At 40.2% G+C, this 13301-nt stretch overlaps 1 protein-coding gene across 1 annotated transcript in view; it reads right to left on the bottom strand.

The window, feature by feature from the left end:
• Positions 1–13301, bottom strand: part of poc1a (POC1 centriolar protein A) — a 40892-nt gene that overhangs the window by 8154 nt on the left and 19437 nt on the right. The window contains exon 10 of the mRNA XM_023426792.2: positions 4070–4336. Within this exon, the coding sequence (XP_023282560.1) occupies positions 4070–4336 (267 nt within the window). The remainder of the gene's footprint in view (positions 1–4069; positions 4337–13301) is intronic.

Genomic DNA, 13301 nt, shown 5'->3' with positions numbered 1-13301 from the left:
GCAAATGCTGCTGTGTCACATTTTAAGATATAATATGACAATTTAGTAGTCTCAAAACTGAAATAGCGTTGGATTAATGCAATCATACGTATTTAGTCCTGTCATTATTGTACTAATTAATTGTTTAAGGAATCCCATATCATCTGTCTCTGGCTGCAGATTTGTGTTGCTGTATAGTCACATTGTGCCGCTCTGCACCATCCAAACAATATGATTTCCTGGATAAGCTGATTCCTCACTTGTTGAGGTGTTGTCATCATACATTACTGTGATTGGCACAGATGTGTCAGTGCTGTAAGACCAGTGATATGACTGGCTGAGAGTGTTTTTATTAATGCGTTTGGAGATGCCCACACAGTCTGTATTCCCAAGACCTACTGCTTTGCACTTGTCATTGCACTTTTGTTTTATAGGTTTTAACAGCAGTTATTAGTCTGAAACATAGACTTAAAACGGCTCAGTAAAAAAGTCCGACACAAACGGAAGTCATTGCAAAACCACACAGGGATAACAATGCTTTTTCCATAGCAGCCTTGAGGGTTAGAAATTTACATTTATATCATATATAAAGAAAACTCCATGCAGAAATGATCTCAGTCTATTGACCTAACCCAGAAAAGACATCACCCATGTTTCCACCACTGAAGAATGAAACAATAAAAGACCAGATGCAGACAGTCCATCTGGGATCAGGGTTGGGGTACAGTGGGCTTGAAAGGAAGAAGCTGGCATCACTACCCTGGGAGGGGTTAGCTAGCTGCTTGGCTGCCCAGGGCCAATATTAAATGCTCCCACATGCTGGATTGCAGCTTGATCAAGAGAGAAAGAAAAAACAAAAAACAAAAAAAAAAACACACACACTGACTGAAACACACATACAAGAAGTGTTTCTGCATCTTTGCACGGCCATTAAGCATGTACACTTACTAGCAGTGAGTGAGGCGTGGTGCTTCCAGCGCTCATGTATGAATGATGTATTTTTCTTAGGGCACATTCACAACCTCCAGCTAAAACCCTGCACCATACACAATGCACTTCTCTTCCTTACTCCTCATCTCTTAAGTGTACTTCTTCCTCTCTCAACTGAATCTTTTCTACCCTACAATCATTTTCTTTAGTTCACCATCACCTTACATAAATTAATAAAATTACTTGTTGTTCTTGTACAGTAAATCTCTAACCAAGCCCTTCACTACTGTGGTATTCGTACTATGGGTTAAAATAAGGTCATGAATGTGAATTGGTATAACATTTTGAATGAACATTCGGCACACTACTTCAAAAATGCACATATCCACAGTTCAATACAGCACAAAGAACAGTGCAAGAAGTGTTTGGCATTAGGTGAACACTGGATCTTAAATGTTGCCCTAAGATTAGACATCTGAGAACTGTTTCTGGCAAAACATTACACATCTGTTGAGTCATTATTTGGTGATTCCTTTAACAAGCCGAAACGCAATACTTGAACGAAATGTGCAGCAATTACATGATAATGGTAAATAATGTAAATAAACAATTTTAATTAAACCCTAGCCCAGCTGGCTATACAAATTTGGATTGGCATTTAAAATAAAAGTTAATGCGATTATACCAGGAAACCACCAAGTATAAAATATATGGCCAGTTCTTTCCAGCATGCGACACAGCTGCAAATGTTTCACAATAAAAACTTTCCATGGAACTATTATGGCTTTTAATCATCTGCAGAAAATGTTGAGTTTAATTTACAGCAAAAGAATCAGAGATAGGAGTTAGGAACACCTTGCACTGAGCTGTAATTGCAACTGGGTTGTAAAGATAAAAATCATAATAAAAATAAAAACATGCAGTTCATCCACTGTATTTAACATTTGCAACACTTATTAACAGAAGTCACAAGTCATTTAATTTCAAACTGGATAGGTCAGTCAACTAAAGGCCTAAATTGTAAATTTTATTTTCTCAGAGTCTCAAATGTTTTGCTGTAATCTACGACATTTATTTGACATGTCTCTTTATATCCGCCACTGAATACAACTATGAAACTAAACAAAAGCACACGACACACAAAAAAGGACATAAACTGATAAGAAGCAGACCTTCGGATCTAAACTGTTTTTTGTTAAAGGGCCTATTTTTAGTCCTGCAGCCACTGGTTTGGTCTGGCTTCAAACTGCGTCTGGCCTTCACCAGCCACCAACACACTCATAATGAGAAAAGAGCCTCTCCAAGCACAGGCAGCATGGTGTGTGTCTATATATATTTTGACATATATGATGGATAAAAACATTTGCTCTGTCCTCAGTGTGGGAAGCTCTAATTTAGGATGAGAAGATTAGAACATGTTAACTAGGTGAGTCACATGTCTCCATTTGAACCATGATATTAATGGTTAGCATATATGCATGTTATTACATATATACTTAAAGGCTGAGGAGGAAGTGCAAGAAGCAGTGAGCAGACTGCAACACCAGGAGGTGGTTGGAAGGGTCTAGACAGGACTGGCAGGCCTCGGCTGGGGTGAGCCACCCACCACATGGTCCAGAGCAAACAAGAAGGAGAGGAAGGATCTTGTTGTGTCTGAGGTCACCAGAATGGAGCAGGAGGAGTACAGAGTGCAGGCCGTGGCACAAGGGCAGGGGGGGGGGGGGGCTGGACAACATGGGAGGGTGTCGCGAGCAGAGCGGTCAACTGGGCAGACATTTGGAAACTCAGCTTGACTCGACTCAGCTTTTTAATCAGGGCAACCTATCGCACACTACCATGTCCTCGCAACCTGCACCAATGGTGAACAAACCTGCGACCTCTGTGGGACCACCAACGCCTCCGTCCAGCACTGTCTGTCAAGTTGCAAGACTGCACTGACACAGGGTAGATTCAAGTGGCGTCACGATCAAGTGCTCAGGAAGCTGGCAGAGGTGGTGGAGGTAAGAAGGCAAGAGGCAAGCAAGGAGAGCCCAGCGGCGAGTAAGCAGCAGGTCCACTTCCCTAGGCCCGGGGAGCCAGTAACCAACACCAATAGGAGACCAGCACCCAAGCTCCTGACTCCAGGTTTGGAGTGGAAAATAGAGGTGGGCCTGGGCAGGTAGTTCCATTTTGCCAGGGAAATCCTCAGTACCACACTGTGACCAGACATGGTTCTGTGGACCTCGGATGGGAAGTCATCTCTGCTGGTTGAGCTGACAGTTCCATGGGAAGAGGGGGTGGAGGCAGCCCATGAAAGGAAGAGAGCAAAATGTGCTGACCTGGTTGCGGAGTGCAGGGAAAGTGGATGGAATGTGAGGCTCCACCCGGTGGAAGTGGGCGCTAGAGGCTTTGTCGGAGACTCAACAACACATCTGCTAAAGGACCTCGGGCTACAGGGAGCCAGGCTGCACAAGGCAACCAGGGAGGTATCGGAGGAGGCAGAGAAGGCAAGGTTTTGGCTGTGGCTAAGAAGGGGGGACAAGACATGGGGAGCAAGCAACTCCCGAAGAAGGTTAGCTGCAGGGGGTGTCAGGGAGACGTCGCTGTTCACTGCCCCGCCACCAGGAGATGTTCTAGGTTTAATGACAGGTGGTTCCCAGCTCATGACCCTGCTGCTAACAAGTGGGCACCAGTGGAGGTGCGGCAGGCCTAGAGCCTAGCAGGAGAAAACATCTTCCTGTTCAGATTAAATGATTTGGGATACAATAAGACAAGGAAAAAAGTAAAAGTAATTGTGCAATGATGTGGCGATAAGCAAAGCAACCTAAGGACCTCATAACACATGTCCCTCAAAAGAAGTACAAGTAATAATTGAATGAATGAATGTATGTGCAAATGTTAATGACACCGGCGTAATAAAATAATGAAATGTAGCTATAGATATGAGGAGTAAAATCTACCACAAACACACACAGTTGTGTAGTGTCAGTGTGCCGGTCTAATGCAGCATAAACACCATGGAAAAGGTTGTTTTTTTTTTTTGCCTGTGTTTCTGAAACCATCTCTGGCCCACAGGTTGAAAACTAAAGGAAGCTTTTGTTCTGAACACTGTGAGTGGGAGGCACAGCCAAAGTACAGTGCATGCTGTTAGTCATGAAAGATTAGCACATCTTCTGCTCACCTGAGTGAGAATATCCAGTTGACCTATGATGTGTTCCAGGGTGCTGGCCAGACCAGGGGGGACGCCTCCATCTGAAGTCTGGGACTGGGATGAATGCTGTGGTAAACCCTGGGTCTGTGTCTGATGGGTGGTGGAGGAACTGGTGCTGGGGTTTCTGTAGGTGTGGGAATGTGTTGCTCTACTGTGGCTGCCACTGCGACTGCTGCTCTGAGTGTGGGCGGCGGTTTGGAAGTCCTGTCTGTTGAAATGTTCTGATGGGTCAGAGGTCTGAAAACAGAGAGAGAGGAGCGTGAAGAGCAGTTAAAATTCAGATGCTGTCTGATATGTTTCACATACAATATGGTATTGATATAAGAACGTCTCATTTGTAGAGGGGTGTGTCGTTAACATAGAGTTGTGTGCAAAAGTTGAGAATGACATACTACGTGAAAAGAAGTAAATATAACCCCTGCAGCAAATAAACATTGAAATTAGCCTTTCTTGAAATGTCAGTTCACTGTTACCTTTTACTTCATTAACTCACCCTGCTAAGTCAACTATGGGGGGTGGTAATAATTCTACTTTGGGGTTGTGTGACAGCCAGTGGCACAGGAAACATTGTACAGATAGAGGGAAGAATGGATTCCACTAACTATAAGAAAATTCTGAAAACTAAAACTGAAAGTGGGCTGCCTTCTACAACAGGACAATGATCCAAAGCAGACCTCAAAATCCACGATGAACTTAACTCAAGAAACACAAGCTGAAGCTTTTTGAGCGACCTTCACAGTCCCCTGACTTGAACAAAAATCTGTGGGTAGATCTCAAACATGCTGTGTATGCAAAACAGCCTAAAAATATCTCACAACTTGAAGTGATTACCAAGGAAGAGTGGATGAAAATGAACAAATCAAAAATAGAAACACTCTTAAGTGTTAAGAGTGTTTGTAGCCATTTACGAGTGTTTGCAAGCTGTGACATCTGCCAAAGGACTAACTTATAGAGTGCCCAAACTTTTGCATACAATCGTATTGTGGTTCTTCTTTCAGGAATACTGAAATGTGTAACACTATTATTGTCTATATTTTTGATGTTCAACAAGTGCACTCTCCAAAGGGAGATGACTGAAACAGTGCATCGAGGTTGCTATTTATTTAATCATTAAACCAGAAGAAGACCTGAAAATAGATGCCAAGTCACACTTAATAACTGAAAATAAAAACTGGTATTTTTCAACAAGACAGAACAAAGTGCTAAATTAAATAATCAATCAATTGCAAACTGGCTTTCTGAAGGATCATCACCTTGTGTTAGTGCGACATAGTGACAATAGTTGTAATATTAGATCTCCAGACAACAGACTTGAGACCTACTCAGCCCATGATATATTTATCACCAACAATCTTTTCATATTATTGAATGAGCAACACATTTTGCTCAGAACTTCATCAGACTCTGTTTATGGGCTGAGTGTGTGGGTGATACCACAAACATTTGTGACTCAAATGTTGTTCTGAGCAGTTACCATCATCTCTTGATGCACATATTTTGCACAAAACTCTTAATGTTGTATATTGGGCGTATATGGTCAGGGGTGAATCAAACATGGAGTCTGTCCAAAGTTTGATGCATTCTGTCAAATTCCAATTTAGTTCTGGTAACATTAATTTGGTTTTAGAAGGTTTTAACTTGACCAATAAAAATTTAACAATAAATACAGACATTTTCTATAACTAAAAATGCACGACCACTCATTGATTAGATTATATGGAAAAAAATGCAATTGCCAGCATAATAAAGAACACATGTTTACAAAGTCTTTCATCAAATTATTATGCATTTGTCATTGTAACAGAAAATGCAGATTACTAAGAAGAAACAGAAGTTTCACATTTAAGAAGCTGGGCCTGGGACTTTTTGAACTTCATTTTCTTTCCATCAACAAATTGATTGACTTTCAGCAAAATGCTAAATATTCACTTTTCCTTTGTTTTGCTAAAGAAAGTTAGAACTTAAAATGGAAACTTTAGATGGAAACCAATTAACATTGACTTTGCTTGAATGGATTTTGTTTCAGTAAAAGAACCTGTTACTCTGACTTCAGAGAGGATATGGAGTCAAAAGAGGGAAAATGTTGACTCTCTCTTTCTCTCTCTTTCACACACACACACACACACACACACACACACACACACACACACACACACACACACGCTCAAATCGCCACTCAGTCTGCCTGTGTTGTGATTAATTCAATGAGACATAAACACATGGAGGTCAGTGACCACATCTCTCCGTCGCCATGTCTGTGACTAAAAACTGTGTGCACACATCTATAGGTTTCTTCATATTTCTGTCCGTCTCTGCAGACCTCTGTCTGGTTGTGAGGAATGGTGGGTATGTGTGTGTTGTGTGTGTGTGTGCATATGTTCCAACACAACATCTCTTCTGCATCTCAGCGAGGTAGAGAACAACTGTTTTACTCATCACCACACAACAGGAAATCTATTCACACTCAGCTAAACATGTTCAAGACTGCAGTGTCACACTGTGCCGCTCCTAAATGAAGCCAGATGAGCGGAGTTGTCAGCTGTCGCCTGGCTCAACATATTTGCCACAGACAAAGGTAATACATACTGCCACAATCAAAGGGGCTGTGGTACCCAGAAGTCACATACAGTGTACAATGACATGTTCTTTGATGGGCTATATTACTTATTATTTTTTAATGATGCTTTGTAAGTTCTGAAAAAAAAAAAATCATAAACATTACATCATTTATCATAGCCAGAAACTGTAAAAACAGAGGGTATCATCAGATTTTCAACTTTCTGACCGTCCTTGAACTATGCTTCCATCAGGAAAAATAACCAGATCTATGCTTAAACTTGTGAGATTTCATCAAAATTACTTTATACTCCATGTCTCATATAAAATATTGCCAAAAATGTCCAACAAATAATACAAAGAGTAAAATTGTAGACTTTGGATATTGCATGAAAGTGATTAAGAATAAAACAATATAAAAGATGAAAAACTCAGTGCCCTTAAATATGTTGCTGGCTGTTGGTTCAGTACAGTTGGTTCAGCACTCAATATGGTCTCAGCACACTACATAGTGCATACCTAAACTGAGCAAACAGATGAGTATATTTCTAATACAGAGGAAAGAAACTGTCCAATTACTCTGTGTGTTTTTTTGGTCAAAATCAAAATGTACCTTTGACATTGTGCACACCAGTTTGTGCAGCTGTCACCAGTGTCACAGCTGTGTTACCAGGCACTGAGATACAAGTAATTCTTGGGAATTCACTCTGAATTTTTAACATGAGAGCTTGTGTGTCTGTATTTACTATGTGTTTTGTGAGATTTGTGAGAGTTATTTTTTAGATTGAGTGAAGGAATTAGAATAATCTTTGAACAGAAACTACGCAGATCATTCGACAAGTGCATTAATTAACATTGTGAACTACAGCAGTGGGGTCAATTGCAAAGCTGCATTCAACGAGTGGGGAGTAACAAGTGGAGATTGCCCTAACATTACACCTAAAAGTTCAAAACAACACACTGAAATAGCTGCATGCAGTGAATTTTACTTCACTGCTACTGTTCACAAAAGAACATGAGATTGATGATCTCAGCTGATCCACCTACAGTGGACGAGGGATGTGACGAGAACTGATACTTGTGACGATACTTGTGATTCTTCCAGGACTTATGAGAGCAGTATAATAACAATACAAGTGTCCTTGTCTGACATCAAACTCAGAGAGAAGAAGGCACAGTAAACAATAACAATACGTGGAATGGCAGCTCTGTGACAGATCTGCAGCGACTTGCGGAAAAAAAAAAAAACACACACCATGGTTGGTGTATGGAGATATTTTGTATTTGACACAGATCAGTAGAGACTTGATAAAATGATTTTTAAAAAAAAGTAAAAATGATGATGATCTGAAGCCACTTCACCTCAGTGTCCAAATGTGTCTACACATCTTTGCAAATAAAGGAACCCCAATATTCTTTGAGGCTTGAACAAATAAATGAGAAATTAGAAAAACATTAGAAAATTATTTACATACATACATTCAACATACATTCAACAAAACTGTGTAGTCACAATATCAAAATATTGTCATATTGTCACCAATGATGTCACTGAAAGATGAAAAATATATATAAAGTATGAGTTAGATTTACCTTTTACCTAATTTACTGTTCTGATCTTCTGTTGGTGGTTGACAGGGAAGTGAGGGAGAGAGATAGAGATAGAGATAGGGAAAGAAAGAGAGAGAGAAGAGTGAGAGAGGGACAATAGAGCAGTTCTGCTGAGCCAACAAGCTCCACCAAGACTGGATTAACTCTTGTTGAGAGTACGACTTACAGCTTTGTATTAAAACAGCTGCTTAAACACACAGACACCAAGCACCGATCCCCACATTAACACGCATCCTCATGCAGAAAAGCAGAGGCAAACATAGATGTAGGCATATGTGCATACACGTATACACTAGGTGTCACACACATAATCACATACACAGGATTTGTCCTTAGGTGCTTAAAGAAAAAAAAGAAAGGAAGAAAGTCGGTAAAGGGGTCTGAAAAGTCGATTAATCTAGCGACACTTGTTGCTAGATTTGTTGTTCATGCTAAATCATTTTTGAAAAAGCAACGACGAATGGGGAAACACAAACAACTGGCCGGCCGAATGGTGTAACCTTATCGCTCAGACACATGGCATTAGGCTGACAAATGGTCTAACTTCATCATTCAGTCACTCAGTCATATAAACAAACAAATGATTTAAGCCAAAAATATTTTCAAATTTGAACAGATATACTGTTTTGTTCACAACAATTCCTGTTGCTGACAGTTTTTTCATCTTTTACACTCTTATAAAAAATGTACACAAATCCCTTGTTCAGGATTTTCTTTTTCATTGTATGCTTTACAATCAAAACTGAATGGTATTATCATCACTAAACCGCCTTTCAGGTTAGTCATGAAAAAGCAAAATGGATTACACAGTGTACCACTGTGGTTGTAATTTGCCTTATTACATAACATCCTTTGCATTTTGACATGTACATAGTGATGTTGATGCTAAAACAATATACTGCTCTGCAAACTCAACACATCCTGTACTGTCGTAGTCTTACGAGGGGCCAAGGAAAACCCCGATACGCAAAAGTGTACACACATGCTCAGGCAAACACAGCGCACACAGTAACCACCCTCCTAATGAATCACCTGGAGTGGAAAAACCAACAGTGGAAAATTTCCTGAGGCCCAAATTAAACTCTTAGTCTGACACAGCCAGCCATCAATACACCCTGCAAGCTGCATGCAAAACCATTCATCCTGTACATACATTCACTCACACACACACACACACACACACACACACACACACACACACACACACACACACTCACACTCACACGCAGAGTGGGTCCCCCACTTGAAATGTTATGAGAATTAAGCAAGAAAGTGAAGAGAAGTGAAACATGCATATGAGGAGACAGACACTTGTAAAACTGAAATCTTGTCAGTGTACTTCAGCAGCTGGTGTCTTCATCAAGTTTAGTCTTGGTTGTAAATGAACTGGATTAAAGACAAATTCACCTTAAACACAACTGACACCTTAATGACAAGAATAGTAAGATGATATTCTGAGCTGAGGACACTGAAACTTGAAAAACCCTTCAGTGCTATAACTCTCACAAGACATCTGCAGGGTGTTTTATAGTTGAAGAGCCAAGTTCAACCTCATGTTACAACGGCCAAGCTTAAATTTTTCCTGAATTTATCCTGAAACTCTTCCAACTCCAGAGGTGCTGCTGTTGTTATGTGTGAACAACAGCAGACTTCACTAGTAACAGTTAAGAGAAAAAGTGCAAGTCATGCTGTTTACTCTTATTAAACTAACAGTTCCAAATTATGGACTACAGATCTTTCTAAAGGCTGCACTTCATTTTGCACCTGTGCCAGGATTCTAGTGTTATGCATGCTGACTCAATGACACACCTAAATGTAACTGGGCCATCATTAATGTAATTAGTTAGACCTGTGCTGTGACATGTTAAAATGTCAACTGTCAAAATGTTAATTGAGAAATTGGAAATTGCAACACTTTTACAGGATTTCCTCTCATGATTTCAAGATTGGTACAAAATACTGGCAATTAGAAGAGGGACAATGACCAAACACAAAACAGTGCTGTTTTATAGTGTGAAAGTCTTCCTCTTAGGCCTGAACTCTTAATCATTTTTATATCGAAATGCCAATTTGAAAAAGTGCAATTTTTTTAATAACAGGAAGAGAGATTTTAATCATAAAATATATGATAAAAAGTATCTTTAACTGTAGCAAGTGATGGTTTGAAGAGCAACTGCACCATAATTGTTTTGTTTTTTTTTGCACTGTACACATAAACACACAGGGTTTTGTTGGCATATGATGTCGACACAAATGATTTTTCCAACATAATTTATATTGTGTGTAAAAACGTCTTTTTTTGGTTAAATTTAACCAGCTTCTGTCTGCTTTGATGTGAATGTTTATTTCTGTAAACTATACAGATGTTATCAATAAATATAATGAAACTTTAATGTGATGTCCTACCCATTTATCCATAGGAGGAAGCCAAATACTGCGAGAAACAATAAATATGGACCCACTAATACAATGTGTGTTGACACCAGCTGTGGCTATTTAACAGGCCCAGGGGTAAAAATTAAAAATTGAATTAAAAATTAATGTCTGTGTTTTACTTTAACTTCATGCCAATCATCCAAGCCCACCTTCACCTTTACATTACACAGATGGCATAGCTGGTGATAACAGATCTTGTTGTTCTGTTGCTGAGGAAGTCTTTTATGCGATTCATTGTGTACAGTGTAAAAAGCATTTTCCAAGCTGGCGTGACAAGCCAGAGGTGAGTGTGTTCATATCAGTGTCCACATTCAGTGTTTTCCCATTGGACAATATTTATGTCTTTGATGGAATAGGAGTAAGTGTGTGTTGCCATAATATAACCAAAGGATGTAAATAACCCACATCACAAACTGCCGACATCTCACATAATTAAAGAGGAGTAATCATGTAATGACAAACTGCTAGTGATGCTTTCTGATGAATGAAGCCCATTGATGTGACTTAGCTCTAACTTAAGCTTCTGGACTCTACTATAGGGGTACTTCTGCAATACTCAGGGGGTATGTGGAAATAATTTATGATTTTATCAAAAAAAACAAAAAAAAAAAACAAAACAAAAACAAACATACATCCACATATTACACATAATAAGGCAACTACTATGACTAAAGATTTTTCTGGTGTTATACTGATGTGGGTGAAAATGATTTAGCAAGCAAGCAGCTGAGTTGAAATAATAGCTAAAAGTATACGCTGTTGAAGTAGATAACTAAAAGTAATGGATGAATTATTAAAATATCCAATAGTCATGGATAAACAACTGAAGTTAGCTTAAAGTAATAGATAAATGGATGAAGTAGTTGAAAGTAATGGATAATTGGTTGGACCATCCAACTCTGGCTGGTAGCAGTATGAATGTAAACCTATCCACACCGAACTAAGCACTGAAAGTTTAATTACATGAAAAAATAAGGGGTATAGTGAAGGGGTGATGAAGGGGTACTTAAGCTCCTATGATATCATGAAGTGCATCTGCAGATTTTACTGAGAAAGTCACGACCACCGCATTTTTCCGTCGCTTTGACGCTTTTTTCAGATGGCCCCTAATGCTGCAACTCCCCTGTCTTGGACTGCAGCTGCTGATGGTAGTTCTTGTTGTGCTGAGGTAGAGAAATGGTACATGTGGTGCTACGCCAAGCTTGCCATGGCTGTCGCCAGCTGCAGTTAGCAGGCTAGGTGTTTAACAGGTAACAATGGGCTGATTAGCAGCAACTTTTAACATTAGATATCCAAATATAGCACCTTTTAATGATGCGATCTGTCTGAGAAGAATCTTGGCCTGAAGACATCTGCATGTCAATATTGAGATATATTTATAGCACCGCTTACTGGCAAAAGGAAATGACATATTTCATAATTTGATGTATCCTTCCTAGCAGGTTGACCCGATCTACTCATAATTTGGTCACAAAAACCCTTAGACCTTAATGTAAAGTTTTCGATTGGTCGCAAAAGCTCACAGATGTGTGAATTGGCATCCACTCAGCAGCCCCGGCATCCAAAAGGGTGCAGCTTTAATTTATGCTACTCTCTAAACTCTTCATTCTCATTTCCACCTCTCTCTCACTGCTTCTCTCACTCTGTTTTATTCTCTCTTTTCTCTAAACTCTTTCTTTGATTTCTCACTCTTTGCTCGTCTTTTGTTTGCCTCCATTTTTCTCCCAGTTTGTGCCAATTTCTCCTGATTCCCAGCTCTTTCGGTGAGTCTGTCTTTAGTGTAACTAAGGTGAACAGGTGTCTGTTAATGGCTTTCATTTTCTCTCTTTTCATTATTCTCTTTCTTCTGCTTCCCATCTCGATTTTTTTCTTCTTGGCTCCAGTGTGCTCATGTTGTCTAGCTCACTCACGTGCTCACCCTGTTTTCCCATTTCTCCTACCTTTCACTCTCCCTCTCCCTGTTTCTTGCTGATGCTCTCTCGCTCCACTAGACCATTAGGCTCTCTTTAACTCCATTGCTATCTTGTCTTCAGCACTCCCTTGTCACACCCCCTGCCTTTCCCTCTCTTGCCCGCTCTCTATCCCCTGCTGTCAAATGCATTCAACTCCCGCTGTCAGAACAACACCACCTGCTTTTCCACCTTAAAGATGCACACACGCAACTACAAACTGCAGTCTACAGTGCTATGATCCATGGTCTTCAATGCACCCATGCTTGGTGGATTGTTTCATTGCTTCCACTGCTGTTGAATCTTTAATTAAGGAGAATGCTGGTAAAGTTTTGCACAGTGACAGCAGCCTATTAGCTCCTGTAAATGAATAAAATAATGGTAAAGGAGAAACAAGTTGCATTACATACAGCCACTGCAGTCTCCGAACCCCCCTCCACACTCCAATCCACATCCTAAAGCTGAGCTGAGCGGTGCAGTGGTGTGTGTGTGTGTGTGTGTGTGTGTGTGTGTGTGTGTGTGTGTTGAGCTGTGAAGGGAGGCCTGCTGTGAGTGTGCTCGTCTGTCTACACACGTGAGTGGGAGAAAGACCCAGATGTGAAGCTAGAGACAGGAAGGGAGGAGGGGGTAGGGGTGGGGATGGGGATGGG

Source organism: Seriola lalandi, unplaced genomic scaffold (genome assembly GCF_002814215.2).
Source record: "Seriola lalandi dorsalis isolate HSWRI2012SDOR001 ecotype SW California unplaced genomic scaffold, Sedor1 jcf7180002054840, whole genome shotgun sequence".
Classification (NCBI taxonomy): domain Eukaryota; kingdom Metazoa; phylum Chordata; class Actinopteri; order Carangiformes; family Carangidae; genus Seriola; species Seriola lalandi.
This window is presented reverse-complemented; position numbering and strand designations above follow the sequence as displayed.